The sequence below is a fragment of the Orcinus orca genome, chromosome 11 (assembly GCF_937001465.1).
Source record: "Orcinus orca chromosome 11, mOrcOrc1.1, whole genome shotgun sequence".
In the NCBI taxonomy this organism is placed as follows: domain Eukaryota; kingdom Metazoa; phylum Chordata; class Mammalia; order Artiodactyla; family Delphinidae; genus Orcinus; species Orcinus orca.
This window is the reverse complement of record NC_064569.1, coordinates 11,713,613-11,730,416: the sequence shown is the minus strand read 5'-3', so window position 1 is coordinate 11,730,416 and position 16,804 is coordinate 11,713,613. Positions and strand designations below refer to the sequence as shown.

General features: G+C 36.2%; 2 protein-coding genes across 2 annotated transcripts; one reads left to right on the top strand and one right to left on the bottom strand.

The window, feature by feature from the left end:
- Positions 1-2,869: 2,869 nt before the first annotated feature.
- C11H12orf60 (chromosome 11 C12orf60 homolog) lies at positions 2,870-3,693 on the bottom strand. The gene is given in 2 exon segments (XM_004286943.3): positions 2,870-3,514; positions 3,517-3,693. Coding segments are annotated over 2 exon segments (729 nt in total). The 5' UTR covers positions 3,668-3,693; the 3' UTR covers positions 2,870-2,936.
- Positions 3,694-14,417: 10,724 nt separating this feature from the next.
- Positions 14,418-16,313, top strand: SMCO3 (single-pass membrane protein with coiled-coil domains 3). The gene has a single exon (XM_033408165.2). It carries the CDS (start codon positions 14,428-14,430, stop codon positions 15,103-15,105), a length of 678 nt encoding a protein of 225 aa, XP_033264056.1. The 5' UTR covers positions 14,418-14,427; the 3' UTR covers positions 15,106-16,313.
- The last annotated feature ends 491 nt before the right edge of the window (positions 16,314-16,804 follow it).

Genomic DNA, 16,804 nt, shown 5'->3' with positions numbered 1-16,804 from the left:
TTAGGAACAAATCAGAGACTCTTGAGTTAGAAAGCAAAGGACAAATTCATCAAATGAGAAAGTGTTGAGACCCAGAGGCATACTAAAGGTGTGAAATTTCTTTAGAGATTTTTTTTCCCTGATGTCAAGCAATTTTATTATTTTAAAAATTTTTTTAGAGATTTTTATCAGCATTCAAGACCAAACCAATGTAGAAACCCAAGAAACAAAAGGGAAAGTTAATGAAAGATGTTAGTGGAGTCTCATTCACTGCCAGTAATGGGGTGTTGCACACAGGTTTCTTCTAAAATATTACAAAAGTTAGAATTTAAACTCATATGTTAACTCACAGAGGACTTTATGGCAAGTTAGATTTTAAGCCTTCATCACAAATTTAAGCACATTTGTTAGGAAAACAAGTGTATGTATGTGGAGATAAAGGAGAAAAAAAATCTAATTACCAAGGAAATATCAAAGATATATTGAGTCCCCATTATGTGCAAACAGTTAAAAAGAAGTATAAATCATCGAACTTCACAGCTGGGGATGTTCTCCGACTCTTCTTTCAGGTAGTAGACAAGATAAGTGGGGTGATGGGGGATTGCTAGGTCTCTAAAGACCCTACTAACTGGGCTAAATGGGGTGAAGATGAGAGCTAGTTCCATACCTTTGAATTCTGAAAGTCCAGGCTACTTAGCTCCTCTGAGATTTAGATAAGAAGCAAGCATTTTTTTAAAGAGAAAATAGGATTTAAATTTTTAAACGAAAAAATGTTTAGGGCTTCCCTGGTGGCGCAGTGGTTGAGAGTCCGCCTGCCGATGCAGTGGACACGGGTTCGTGCCCCGGTTCGGGAAGATCCTACGTGCCGCGGGGCGGCTGGGCCCGTGAGCCATGGCCGCTGAGCCTGCGCGTCCGGAGCCTGTGCTCCGCAGCGGGAGAGGCCACAACAGTGAGAGGCCCGCGTACCGCAAAAAAAAAAAAAAAAAAAAAAAGGTTAAATGAGGAAAAATCTTAGGTATTCTCAGAAAGGAAGATTCCAATAGAGAACTAGAGTTAACTGATTTTAAAGTAAGTAGTAAATTCCATACTTCTTAAAAAGAAAAAAATAAAACTAGAGTTATTGTCTTTCTTATTCTTAAGAAAGTTTCTATTAGGTATCATGTGAAATATGGCAATCTTTTTTTTTAACTGGAGTAAAATCACTTTACAATGTTGTGTTAGTTTCTGCTGTACACTGAAGTGAATCAGCTATATGTATACATATATCCCCTCCCTCTTGGACCTCCCTCCCCACCCCATCCCACCCATCTAGATCATCACAGAGCACCGAGCTGAGCTCCCTGTGCTATACAGCAGGTTCCCACTAGCTATCTATTTTACACATGGTAGTGTATATATGTCAATCCTAATCTCCCAATTCATCCCACTCTTCCCTTACCTCCTGTGTCCACCCATCTGTTCTCTATGTCTGTGTCTCTATTCCTGCCCTGCAAATAGGTTCATTTGTACCATTTTCTAGATTCCACATACAAGCGTTAATGATACGATACTTGTTTTTCTCTTACTTCACTCTATGACAGACTCTAGGTCCATCACATCTCTTCAAATGACCCAATTTCGTTCCTTTTGATGGCTGAGTAATATTCCATTGTATATATGTACCACATCTTCTTTATCCATTCATCTGTTGATGGACACTTAGGTTGTTTCCACATCCTGGCTATTGTAAGTAGTGCTGCAATGAACATTGTGTCTTTTTGAATTATGGTTTTCTCAGGGTATATGCCCAGTAGTGGGATTGCTGGGTCAGATGGTAGTTCTATTTTTAGTTTTTTAAGGAACCGCCATACTGTTCTGCCCAGTGGCTGTATCAATTTACATTCCCATCAACAGTGTAAGAGGGTTCTCTTTTCTCCACACCCTCTCCAGCATTTATTGTTTGTAGGTTTTTTAAGATGGCCATTCTGACCAGTGTGAGGTGATACCTCATTGTAGTTTTGATTTGCATTTCTCTAATAATTAGTGATGTTGAGCAACTTATCATGTACCTCTTGGCCATCTGTATATCTTCTTTGGAGAAATGTCTATTTAGGTCTTCTGCACATTTTTTGATTGGGTTGTTTGTTTTTGAAATACGGCAATCTTGAGAGCATACACTCATTTGCAGTTCGTGAGAGCTCAAGACTTTTTGGTAGGCAAATGGATTTGTCTAACTTTTTTCCCCAATACAAGCACATCTCAGAAATCCTACTTCTATTATGGTCAAGTAACAAGCACTAGGTCTTTTTTTGTGTAAAATGTTAGAGCACTTCCATTTTTCAACCTCTATTATCTCCTAATCATAAGACTTCAGTAGGAGACAAAGAATAACTCATTTGCTCTGGCCTTATTCACATAGGCAAGAAAATGCTATTACTCCTCATCATTATTCTTATGTACTTCTGGATAAATCATATCAAAAGTATTTAGTGATGGCTTATGATAGGCAAGCCACTGAAGTGTACAGAAATTGGTATATGAGTGACAAAAATGCAAAAGTTTTGTTTCCTAGGCCTGAACCAGATTATTTAGTGATAGTGTATACATTTACCTGGAACTCGCACTGTAGGAACTAGAAATAGAATTACTAAGAGTGGGAATTAGTTGAGGGTTATTTCAATTATGCTTTAAGATGAAACACAATGTTTAGAAACATCCTCAAATATAATACCATACTTGATTTTTTTGAACAATATATTCTTTTCAGTAACTGCCATTTCAAGCAGGGTTTCTTTGACTATTTATTTTTATTTGAATAAAGCAAAACTTGAGGAACACGGTTTGCCAGGTGACTATTCTTCAAACTCATGTCCCAACAGACCACATGTCTGGCATCCAAGGTCTTAGAAAGTACTATAAAAGCTCGCAGGATTTGAATTGGTTTTCTGACAGAAATGAGCACTACTGTTGCACTCCTACTAGTCCTTGGATTTCTTAAACACAGAAACCTTGGTTTCCATAGTTTTTATGGCTTTTTGGAGGATCTCTAAGATTGGTCTCATGGTTTTGACAATTTGCTCCATCTGATCTGCAGTTGACTCGATGGTATCCTTGGCATTCTCAGTGTTTAGTGCATCCTGCAACTTTTTCAAGGTGTCTGTTGTAGTGGCTTTGGATGGACCAGGACTTGGGCTTTTCTCAGATGTGGTATCATCTGATTGCTCTTTGGTGTCTTTTCTATAGACGTCACTTAACTGAAGATTCATGATTGGATATTTCATCAAGAGTGAAAGAGAAGGTTCCAAACTCTCAGGGATGTTACCATTATTCAGCACAGAGACAATGACCGGTGTATGGACATTTTTGAACATTCCTTTGGCTGACTGTTGCAACTCCTTTACACTGCTACTCTTCTCAAGCATAGAGCACATAGCTGTTGCAATCTTGGAACATAAAGGTTCCCTTTGCATTCTGTCCTGCTTTGCCACCACTGCAGATTGCATCTCCTTAAAAGTTTTGAGCATCTGTTCAAAGACATCCTTAACATTACCATCTTCTTTACAGCCATCAAGAAGATCTGAGTGTTCATACTGCTGTTAAACAATTCGGTGAGTGCATTTGTGAAGGAAGCAAGATCGTGCATGTGAAAGAAGAACGTTTTGGCAGCTTGAACGAGCCTCTCTTTATCCTTTTCTGACCTTGAAGACATTTCTTCAGAAGAAATGTTTCAGCACTGTAAAACAAGTAGTAATCCAAATGAAAACTAAAAGTATATTTGTCAACCATAAAGAGACTGAAAGTATAATCTGAACATGAGAATAACTCGTATCAAAGGTTGGAAAGCTATACAAGCTTCAAAACAGAAATGATCTTGTGCTTTAATAAAAAATAATTTAAACAGAGTAGAATCAGGGGGTTTCATTAAATTTAAACCACATATCAAATATTGCATGCTAGATCCTGAATTGGATACGCTGACATATGGAATGACAGTATTCACAGGTATTACCCTCAATACCCATCCAATCTAGTGAAAAAGATTGGATAAAACATTAAAAATTACATAGAGGGGCTCTGGTTTCAGTTAAGATAGAGCAAGCACACTCCATCCAATCTTTCCTACTGATGACAACAAAAAATTCTGGACAGAATATATAAACTATCAAGTATCTCTGAAAGGTGGATAACAGCAGACTGAGGAGGTAGAGAATGCAATATTCCAAAGAAGATCAAGGCCATCTAATACAAACTCCCAATGTCTGTCCTGTCCTTTCTGTACTTTCATTACAACTCATCTTCTTCTGCAATAGAGAAAAATGTTAATGTCTCTAACCATGTTCACAATCCTCTTTTGGTATTTCCTCTAGAATTCTGCTCTATCAATCATCTCCCCTTTTCTCTTGTGCCGTGAACTGAAGTCCTCCCAAAATTCATGTGTTGACACCCTGATTTCCAGTATGACTGTAATTGGAGACAGGTCCTTTAGGAGGTAATTAAGGTTAATGAAGTAATAAGGGCAGGGCTCTGGTACGATAGGATTAGTGTCCTTGTAAGAGGAGACACCAGAGAGCTCCCTCCCTCACTCTCTCCACCTTGTGAGGATGCAGCAAGAAGGTGACTGCCTGCAAATCAGGAAGAGAGCCCTCATCAAAAACTGAATGGGCTGGTACTTTGATCTTATATTTCCCAGACTCCAGAGCTGTGAGAAAATAAAACTTCTGTTGTCCAAGCCCCCAGTCTATGGTATTTTGTTATGGCAGCCCAAGCTGACTAATACATCTTGCATCCTCCATCACTCCCTCTTTATTTTTCCTTCTCCTTTAATTATGTACATACTCAGTTCCCTATTCAGTTGGTTAGGATTCCAGGCTTTCACTGCTGTGGCCTGTGTTCAATCCCTGGTCAGGGAATTGAGATCCTGCAAGCCACATGGCGCAGCAAAAAAACAAAAACAAAAACAACTGCCCTATTCAGTTTTAAAAAGAGTTTGACTCTGATTTCTCTTCAAGTAATGATTCCATCTCACTCCTTCCTTTAATTCTCAAATTTCTCAAGAGAGAGATTCTTTACGTCATTGTAATTTATTCTATCCCTCACTATTTTCCTGTAGGGCATCAGTAAGTTCTAATTATCAAATCTCTTGGCCTATTTCCAGGCCTTAACCATCTTGAGTTCTCTGCATTATTAAAATTGCTGAATACCTCTTCCTACTTCAAGATTTTTTCCTCTTGAGGGCTCCATGATGCTGTATAACTCTGGTCCTTCTATATCCTCTCTAAGCATATATTTATTTTATAGGTTTCTCTTCCTTATACCACCAATGCCTTTCCAGTCTCCTAAGTGCCGCAAGGCTGTGTTTTTGGCCCTCATTATATTGTACACTTTCTCCCTTCAAGATCCCATAACTACAAATGCCATCTGTATGCAGATGACTCCTAAACTTCATGGCGTAGGTTCAGCAATTCTCCCGATCTCCAGATCTACATTTCCAACTACCTACTGGTCATCTCCACATAGTGACTGCACCAGTATATGCCATACAATCATCCAAAACTGCTCTCACCTCCTCAGAAAACACTTTCTCCTCTTAATCTTTGCCTCATTATTGAGGCTCAAATCCCTTTTCCTTTTCTCTTTCCCATATTAAATCAGTCCCTAAAATTTGTTAACTCCCTTTGAACTTATTTTAATCCATCCCCTCCCTTCCATTCCCATAACTACTACTCCAGTTAACTCTCATCTAGACAACTTTAATGGTCTCACATTTTATCTCAATATTTTTGTCAAGGGGTCACAAACTGGCAATCCACAGGCGAAATCTAACCAGCAGATATGCTTTGTTTGACCTACCACAGTGTATTCTCAAAATTTTTTCAGTTGCAAATTTAAAAATTGAAACATAGAAATCTGAATTTCTACTGATTATTGAAAAAATGAAATTAACTGGCAGCATTAAGTCCTTTTTCTGAGCTGGAGAAATTTCTAGAGCTGAGGTTGTCCCCTTTAGACTAGACATTCACCTCTATACCCTATTGTCTTACACTAAGTGTTTCAATTACTTACATATCTTGTCCAGTTACTATAGGCATTGGAGTTGGTAACCCATGTTTTATTGTCCATACCCACTAACCCAGTTTGTATAAACTGACTTTCCTGAAATCCAAACCTCCTAATATTATCCCATAACCAAAAACCTTCGATGGTTCAGTATTGCCTAGAGAATAAAATACAATTTCCTAGCATGGCATCTAAGGCCATCAACAAACTGCTCTCAGTCTTCCACTACTTGCCTTCCCTTCACTGCTCCCACATATACTCTGTGCCACCAGCATAGTGGGTTAATTTTGTTCCCTGAAAATGCTCCACAGTTTTTTGTTCACAGTTTTCCCTTCATCTGTATCATCTCCTTCATACCCCACCTCCTTACACATCTATTGAAATCCTACTTATCCATACATACATACTTCGGCTACACTGGCCACAATACTTTTTTCCCATGTTCCTACATGGTGGGTCCCTAGGCTATGTCAAATGCAAAATGATCCAGAGGGACAAAAGCAATCTACTACACCCCACTTGGTCCTTCTTTAGAACTATAGCGCAGCACCTTTAGATTGTACAATCCAAGTCTCCTAGCTGGCATCTTGGTTCCCAATCCTCTACCCACTCAATAACAACAGGAATTTTTCTTGTTAACATAAGAATAGCTATCATTTAGTAAGTTTTTGCCATAAAACAGGCACTGTGCCAAGTATTTTACATTTATTATCTCATAGTCCTTTTATGCCAATCCATAAATTACAAACTAGTAAATTACAAATCACTAGAGGCTGAGTGATTTTCTTGCTTCTGATGTGTCTTTGCTGCAGAGGAATCAGTGGGGATTAGGACAGAATCTAGAGAAAGAAGCATGGGAGACTCTGATCTAAGCTTTAAGGGAAAGGAGTCAAATTGATCTTTAAGGTTTTTATATTGTCAAGACAATTAACCAAGATGACAAGAGAGATAGTGATAAAGAGCAGAACTTCCAGCCAGGAAAGAAGAGCACACACAAAAAAAACACATTTGGCTGAAAATATCTGTATCTATATCTCTTGAGAACTTAGATCAATCAGCAACAGGTACAAAATGCAACAGAAGCTAAAGGAAGTTTAATATCTGGAAAAGTTGACATGATGGGAACCCAAAATCTGACAGCTTCAATCAAAGAGGCATCTTGTCTACTGAATTGAATTAGCTCAGTTGGATAGCACTTTTCAACGACAAAAAAGTCCATTAAAGAACAAAAATTTTAATGTTTTACCATTGCACTACTAATTACTTATAATTATTATAATAATTATTATAATTATCACTTATAATTAATATTACTTAATATATATCAATTTTATATTAATATAGAAAATAAAAGAATTCTGAGAACTAAACCATGCAGAAACAGTCGATGAACCAGACAGGCAGAGGGACCCAGCAGAGACTAGCAAAGCCTGTAAGTCATCACATTCCATTAGAAACATCCAGTTGAAACCAGATGAAAAAGCACTGCAGCAATACTCCCCAACAACTGCTGGGACCACTGAACTCAGAAACACAGCAAGGTAAGCAATATGGGTACTTCTATCAGTATTGATATAATACTCTGTTTCTCCATATTAAAGGGTGTTTGCAGTAACAGGTCAGGCTTGAATCCTAGTCATAACTATAATAAATCAACAAAACAACTTTTTTTAAGCGGATCCCGTGACATGTTCCTGGTGATCATTTATGTCTCTGAAGACACCAAGAAAGAAGAAAAATAACAGCTTATATAATTAACTCAGAGGGGATGATATAGTAGTAAAGACATCAATTTTAGAAAAGAATAAGGATGAAATGACCCCGTGTGAATGTGTGTTGTTTACATGGAATGTAACATTTCCTTTTATGTCTTTAACATTAATTTAAGCATTCAGTATCTGCGAAAATATGAATGTGTGATCTAATTCTAGTTAATGTATAGCACTTATGCTCCTTCATAAGTTATATTACATTTAAATATCACTGGGCCTTTGCTGTGTGTCTCCAAATAGACTGTTATCTTCTTGAGGGCAAGGAACATTGTCTACTCAAGGCATATGGCAGAGGTTTCTCAAGTGAACATTTGATAAATGCTGGTGAATGATCTAGATATTCTGCTTTCTGGTCAGAAATATTCTTTTAAAGACTTTATATCAGAGTGTCATCACACCATGATCAACCTTGTTTTTTTTAATGAAAGGCCATGGTTTTGATTTAAATTAAAGAAGGAAGCTCAGGACTAGTTAGTAGCTGTTATTTTCTCCTGAAAAGCTTCTGACTTTACCCATACCCTACACCCACACTCCCAGATAAGTGAACCTTGCAGGATAGCTGGACCAAATATGGGTAGTGAGGACAAGAGACACATTGGAGAAAGGTAAAACCTTAGAGAGCACTAATCACCAAACATCAGAAGCTTGGACAGGGTCATGGTTTTTCTTTTTTTCTTTCTTTCTTTCTGTTTTTAATTGTTATTATGGGAAAAGTTCAAACATACACAGAAGTAAAGACAATAATATAATAAACTCCCACACCCCCATAACCCAGCTTCAAAAATTATCAAAACAAGTTTGATCTTATTACCTCTATGAAGCTACTCCAATCTGCCTTCTAGGTTATTTGGAAGCAAACCTCAGTATCATTTCATCATTAACTTTTTCAGGATGGATTTCCACAATGGCAAGAGCTCTTCAGTTTGACCTTATGCTCCTCAAACCAATAATATTTAACAGAATTGTCTTTGACTTTGAAACACACCCAGTGTCCTGCTGTAAAAATTTATTTTTGATGTCAGTGTAAAAGTTTTTGGAATGCATTTGCAATACATATCAAAAGTAATATAAATTTTTATTCCTATTGATTACATAAATTGTATATTTATATAATCTGAATTTCCTCTGGAAATTTATCCTGAGGAAATAATCCAGATAATTGAAGAGTGAAAAAAGAACTATGTGTATTAAAATACTTATATTAAGACAGTGAAACAATTAAGAATTTGTTAAATTATGGTAAAGATATATGAAATACTTTATAAAATATAAATATATTTTATATAACCAATAAAATAATTATAAAACTAGAAATAGGGGAAGTGTTTAAGTAAGTTAATATAAGATGAAATTTTATTTCTTATTATTACAACTTGGTAAAAATACTTATGCATTTAAATAAACTTTGGAAAGGAATAATAAAAGAAAAACAAGATGGTAGGTTTATAGGTGTTTTTCCTCCTACATATTAAAGTGTTTATATATCATTGCTATAAACTTTTTATTTTAAAATACTTTGTTTTATCAAATCTTTTAATTTCATCATGTTATAATTCTACCGTCTATCAATGCACAATCACCTGTCACTTCCTCCATGAATCTTCCTCTAATGACCTCCATATTAAATTTTCTCTTTAAATTCCTATAGCACTTGAGAGTCGATGCAGTACTGTTATTCACAAAAGTATCCTGAGAAATTTTTATTTACATATGTGATGATCAATACATTTTTATTTTGCAAGGTGGTTCCTTTCCTGAAAAACTAAAAGAACTGTATAGTATCATTAAATAAACTTTAACTTTCAGATACAATCGTCAGTATATTTCTCCCATTTCTTATATGCTCTTTAATCATGAGCGTTTACTTCTTATTTCAACAATATTGATGAGTTAGGTCCAATAAGAATCCATCTGAAGCTAGTCTTTGTTTTCATTCCAAGTTCCTAAGATGAGCAGATCAAGTATTAGTGCTTCCAGATTTGTTTACTTCCTTTTTTTAAATAAAATAACAAGCCAAAATACATGTGATAGCCTAACTTTATTTTAGCAAAAGAACTCGCTTATCACACAAACTTTTTCCACCCACAGCCCAGATAGAGCAGCAAAGAAAGCATAGCTGCTTCAGCAAAGGCTGGGGTGAAACTGGCGTGCCAGAGACCAAGCACTCCACCTGCTGGCTAGCAATTCCCCATCAGGCTGCCCCAGGGCTCTTTAAAACTTATTTCATGAACCACTACAATAAAATGCTCAAATAGCCACACAAATTCGGCGGTACAGAAGTGGATGGTAACTGCCCATCACTAACAGGGAGCACTATCGTGTTATAACAAATAGTGTAAAAGTTCACAACTGCCATACAAAAGATGCAGGTGATCAGAGCTGGATTAAGTACACCACTTAGCTACCTGCTGATGCCCATCTTAAAAGTCATTTTTTAAAATGACTTTAAAATTATTTTAAAAGATTGAACTTTCAAGTTAATATTTAAAAGATCTGCCCTGAAAATGCAGTAAGATAGAGGACAGCGTATAGCCCAGAACTCCTCTCAGCTACAGTACTGTATATCACTGGTAAGACATCACTTGAGCCATGCCTGAGTAACAACTGTGATCTTTAAGAAGGGTGACTCCAACTAATTGCAGACCTTTTTTGTTTTGCTGAGACAAGTAAGCAATTCGAGCATCAGAACTAAATTGTCATGGGCAATAGCTGAAATGCTGCACATTGCCAACTAAGATTTTTCATGCGGTGTATAACCTCTCCTCTAAGTATCAAGCACATATTTAAGAGTGTCAATTGGAAAGGTACAAATTGTTAACCCTCCCTAGATGACAGACTGTCTCCACATGGCCCCAGTGTAAATATTATTAAAGTATGAGTTCTTTTGTTTTGTTTTTAGTTTTCTTAATTTTTATTGGAGTCCGGTTGATTTACAATGTTGTGTTAGTTTCTGCTGTACAGCAAAGTGAATTGGTTATATGTATACATATATCCAGTCTTTTTTAGATTCTTTATCCATACAGGTTATTACAGAGTATTGAGCAGAGTTCCCCGTACTATACAGTAGATGCTTATTAGTTATCTATTTTATATATAGTAGTGTATATATGTCCATCCCAATCTCCCAGTTTATCCCTCCCCCCATCCCCCACTTTCCTCTGGTAACCATAAGATTGTTTTCTACATCTGTGGCTCTACTTCTGTTTTGTAACTAAGTTCATTTGTACCATTTTTTTAGATTCCACATATAAGTGATATCACACGATATTTGTCTTTCTCTGTCTTACTTCAAAGTGAGTTCTTTAAAATTTGAATTTGCACAAGGCAAGCACCACCTCCATCTATAATTTTGTATGACATAGTGCTTTCAACTTGATGTTGTAGTTTTAAATCTGTCTTAACTTCCTAACTAGATTAGAAATTTCACGGAAGCAGGGACCATGTCTCTTTCACTTCTGTATGCTCTACAGAGCCTAGCATACTACCTTATAATAAATAGTGAAGTACTACTCTCCATTAGGCAAATTGCTACTGAATTATTAAATTACTTCCTTCATCGGGCTCTTCAAATTTCACTTGTCCCAAACATAATTAATTGGTTTCACCTTCAAACCCCACCTCTCTTCCACCTAATTCTCTAGCATTTATCTCACTGTTGAGATGGAAGTAATTTTAAACTGTATTCAGTACTGGGGCAGGTATGGTGGCAGGGCTGCTGAAGATCTCTTTGCATAAGGAACCCTCAGTCCCCTTCCCCAAGGAAGAAAAAAAAGGAGGTAAGCCTGACTCAGAAAAATAAGTCTTTTTTCGTTAGATGTGAAAAATAATTCTGAGCACATCATGATATCTCTTACTCAGACTTGTTATTGGCACAAAATTATGGATATCTGCAACCTAGGAAGAAGGGTATAAAAGAGCATGTGCAAGGGCTTGAGTATGTAAAGGAAAGAAAATACTACTTTTGTAGCTGAAAAAGTACTGTATCTGATTTCTGGTAAGACTGAAACTTTTCATCAATTAATTACTACTATTTCTTCTTTTACTGTCTGTTCAGAGTTGTTTGCATGTTTACCTGACTGTTTTCTGTATTAATAACAAGACTAGTTAGAAACCAATACTTTTTAATATTTCCTGTATTTTAACCAGTTTGCTTTCAGTCCTTCTTACGTGGTCATCTTTGTTAGTCAAATTTTTGTGTGACTTTTTCCCATTGGTTTTAAGCTTATAAAGCCCTCCATATACATTTGAAAATTATCTGTTTTCTTCTAGCTATTTTATTATTTGATCTTTTTTACATATGTTACACTGATATTTTTAAATTAATGTTTAATCCCCCACAAGCTAGCCCATTATGCCAGGATCATTTATGGAATACTAATTTCTATTGATTTGAGATTCTATATTTATTATATGTTAAGTCAAATGTATAGAAGGGTCTTCTCTGGGGACTATTTTGTCCCATGACTCCACCTACTCTTGCACCTATACAATACTTGTTAATATTGTGTTTTTATACTGTTTTAATGTTTGAGGAGGAAAAAGTCCCAACATTACTTATCCTGAAAAAAGTAAGTAGTCTCACCTATTTAGTCTTTCAGATGTATTTTATGATTAATTTGTCAAGTTGTGTTAAAACAATGAATTAATTAGGAAGGAAGTGACCACTTGGAAACATTCAACCTCCCATCAAGGAGGAATGTTCATCTCTCCATGTGTTTATCCTGAGGTAAATAGAACCACACATCTTTTCTAAAAGCCATGCCTTCAGATAACAGCATATGACAGCTTTTAGAGAAATTTCCCACTTTTTCAGGGTAAGAAAGACTCCTCTCACCTAAATATCTGGATGGGGATGTAGTTGGTGATCTTCTAAATTCAAAGTCAGAAACTGGAGTTTTCACTTCATGATAAGATCTGAAAACTAGGAACCAAAAAAGAAAACAGTTTAACGTAAAATTTCTAGGAGAAAAAAGCGAAAATCAAAGTCCCAATTTGTGGTTATCAAATTGCAGTTTGCAACCCAATGGTGAGTTTGTGGAATATTTAATAGTCCTTTAACAAACAATTTCTTTAAATGGAATTGAGATATATTCTAATTTGTGGACATTTGTATCTGTCACGTGTGTGTGTGTGTGTGTGTGTGTGTGTGTGTGTGTGTGTGTGTGTGTGTGTACTGTATCTAAATCAAAGATAAAAATGAATTTCTGACCATTGATACAATTTATTCCACCAGGGGTACTAGTGCATTTTCCTAAAATTAAGAGCAAAAATTATTATGTTCCCAATCCATTTCCAAAATTTTTCCCCTTTCCATTTCCAAACTGTATCTTTATAACTTGGAGGATAGGTTATGTTCATGTTTACTTTCTTGAGAGAAAACATCTTCATTCCTTCCCCCCATGCTTCTGAGATTCCCAACAACTAGGCTAAGAACAGTGGTCCTAGAAAGATAGGGCCCAGATTAATTAGCATGTTGTTTACACAAAGAGAGGAGGAGCCAGATCCCACACAGGTATAAAGGACTCCATTTTCTCCTTCTTTTCTCCCAAGAATTCAAATGAAATATTCAAGTGTCAGGCACATAGTAAGCCTATTCCAGGTGTGCATACTGAGGAACATTGTTCTCACTAGCTTCAAACTCTCAACCAAATTCACTCAGAAGGGTGTTGCTTATTCCTTCTTTCTCTGAGCCCAAAGTACAGACACAAGCAGGCTACAAACACCAGGTTTATTTTATTCATTCTGTGATGTACTCTTGCTACTTATTCCCTAATACCTTTGTGAAATGACATTATCTTCTTTCTGAGACTAACTCTAGCGTATCTGAATAATGGTCAAGTGTAATATAGACAATTCTAAATAATTTAATTTATAAGCTTTGCCAATGGAGAACCAGAGAGATAGTCAGAACTGCCCTGTCCCTTCCATGATGCCCACTGTCTCTCCAAGTGAGATTTTAATCTAAGGAACCTTGAAAATAAACTGTTATCACGAGGATATTTTGGTAAACATTCTAAAGTTATATGTGTTGCCTTTGGATGCCTCTTAGGTTTGGAGAGCAAATAATTGACCTGTAAAGACATAAAGAGTGTTTTGAATATTGTAAATTAAGATAACAGAGTATACAAACAAAATTAGCAATTATTGCCCTGTAAACTCAGAGATCTTAATATTCTTCTGATCCTACTAATTTAATTCCAAATATTAGAAAAATCAGTCTGGTTGGGGTATTCAATGTGGTGACTAGAGTTTGAGGAAATTAAGGGTCACTGGTAATCAAGAGCTAATCATTTCAAATATGTTATTAAATATTACTTGGAAATAATCACATTTATTAATAATCAGATGCTAGATAAACACAAATCTTTCCTATCTAGGATCTCCCCCCCTCCACAAGATCTAATGCCATAATTAATGCAGCAACAAGTTGCATTATGTCACCCATATATTCATACACTGACTCCAAGTTTCAAAAACTTGTTTTGAACAACTTGTTTTCTGAGAAATTCCTTAGATAGCATACTACTTTGCTATTCATAAAGTAAAAGATTTCCTGGTCAAATCTATACATCCAGCAGATATTTTTCAAGATTTCTAGTAAAGATTTACTATTGTATTTTTCAGAGATCATATTTGAAATATGGCTCAAAGTGACTTCCTCTACCCAGATAACCCAAAAAGGCGACAAGAAGTAAATCGTCTTCACCAGGAGCTCCTTGACTGCTTATCTGACAGCTTCCATGCCACCAATAAGCTGATTGGGGTTTTAAATACACACTTAGGGTGCAGGCTGGCCTCCATTGAAATGAAAAGAGATGCGACCATCAAAGAAAACTGTGATATCATCATCCAAGCCATGATGAAAATCCAAAAAGAATTGCAAAATGTTGATGAAGCACTAAAAGATAAACTAGAGCCAACCCTTTATAGAAAACTTCAGGATATTAAGGAAAAAGAAACCGAGAAAATTGCAATAGTACAAAAGGTTATTTCAGTCATCCTGGGAGAAGCTACTTCTGCTGCCAGTGCAGTGGCTGTTAAACTCGTGGGCTCAAACATCACAACTGGCATAATTAACAAGTTGGTCACTGTGTTAGCTCAAATTGGTGCTTCTCTCCTTGGTAGCATAGGAGTTGCTGTTCTTGGCCTTGGCATAGATATGATCTTCCGTGCCATCCTGGGAGCAGTGGAGAAAACACAGCTTCAAGAAGCCATCAAAAGTTATGAGAAGCATCTGGTGGAATTCAAGTCAGCCTCAGAAAAATATCATCATGCCATTATTGAGGTCACCAACACAGTGAAACAACAAATGAAATAAACAGTTACTTTATTTGCCACTGGAATATTTTTCTGCTTCTTTCCCAATAATAGTGTTTTGCTTCTTTGATTAGGCTTATTTTCCATAAGCTTCCAAATAGACATAAATACCATAAACAACTCAGAAAGAGGACTCAAAGATGCTAAAACTAGATGACTCTAGAGAGTCTTCTATCAATGATGAATGTCTGGATCAGTTGGTGCTAGACCCTGTGAGTAAAAGATTACATCCTGGTATGTCTTCTCACTGTGCTCTACAGATCAACATTAGGGTGAATGCTATTGTAGAGCAGCAGGTGTAGGGGTTACCTTTTCCTTTTCTAATTCCCAGTCAAAATCCTTCAAATTTGCATTGAATGCACAGACTTTCACTTCTACCACCAGCTCAGACATCATTTAGTTCTAAGGGACATACTTAGTAACTTCTGCCCACATGCAAACACTAAGCCTTCCAATGGAATAGAAATACTACCGTAATTTTGACCATCAGTTTAAATCCAATTTTCTGTAAGTTGGAAGAGACTGAAATATGGTTTGTAGCAATTTATGTCAACGATGAAAGGAGGCAATCGTTCTGTAAACTTCTACTAATTACACACTGTAATCTGGATGGAACTTTAAAGAGGGAAAAGTTAAAACTATAAAAGATAAAAGTTGTTTCTATAGTTGCAATCAACCCTGACCAACTGTGATGTGATGATTAAATATCCCTCAAGTGAATGTCTGAACACTTTGGAACATTTTCAAAACAAGCAAACAAGCAAAGCCCAGGTATATAAATGAATTTAGTATGCAGGAGAAGAAACTGCTACTTACTGTTTTAAGAATTGTCATTTAAAGGAAAGTTGTAATTTATTACTTTATGAGTTTTTAAAAAAGCGAAATTTTATTTTCAATACTAGCAGAAAGCTTCCCTTGCTATATAAAACTTTAGGTGATCCATTTCATTAATTATCTAATTTCAGGAAAATCCCAAGGCTACAGAGGTCTAATGGTTCAGTTGAATTTCTGAAGATGCCAAGTGTTTGTTTTCTAAATACTTCACCAACCAATTACTCCCCATTGAGACTCCTAGGTTCTACTTACAAATTTATTTTAAAAGTCATTCATGTTGACAAAGCGAGAGAGTGGCATGGACATATATACACTACCAAACGTAAAATAGCTAGTGGGAAGCAGCCGCATGGCACAGGGAGATCAGCTCAGTGCTTTGTGACCACCTGGGGTGGTGGGGGTGGGATGGGGAGGGTGGGAGGGAGGGAGACGCAAGAGGGAGGAGATATGGGAACATATGTATATGTATAACTGATTCACTTTGTTGTAAAGCAGAAACTAACACACCATTGTAAAGCAGTTATACTCCAATAAAGATGTAAAAAGAAAAGTCATTCATGCAAAAATGTTCGTTACAGTTGATTCTTGCATCCAAGTACAAGAAATGTCTTTAAATTTTAAAAGCTCAACATATCTTAAAACTTAAAAAGCTACATGAAATACTGTAGTTTTTCAAATGTAGTCTTTTCTTTACCTTGTCATTGCTTTTATAAATTAGTTGCAAAATGTCACAATTTAGTTCATCTTCAAAATTAAATTTTATTTTGTTTTTATTACCTGATTCATAAACTTGTATCTTGTTACTGCTCTTGTGGACTCAGAGTTCAGTCTAAAACCAAATCAAGAATTTTCTCAAACAAAGGTTA

What these genes read in the sequence shown, in the direction of transcription:
- SMCO3 (XM_033408165.2), top strand. Translation starts at nt 14,428, where the DNA reads ATGGCTCAAAGTGACTTCCTCTACCCAGATAACCCAAAAAGGCGACAA.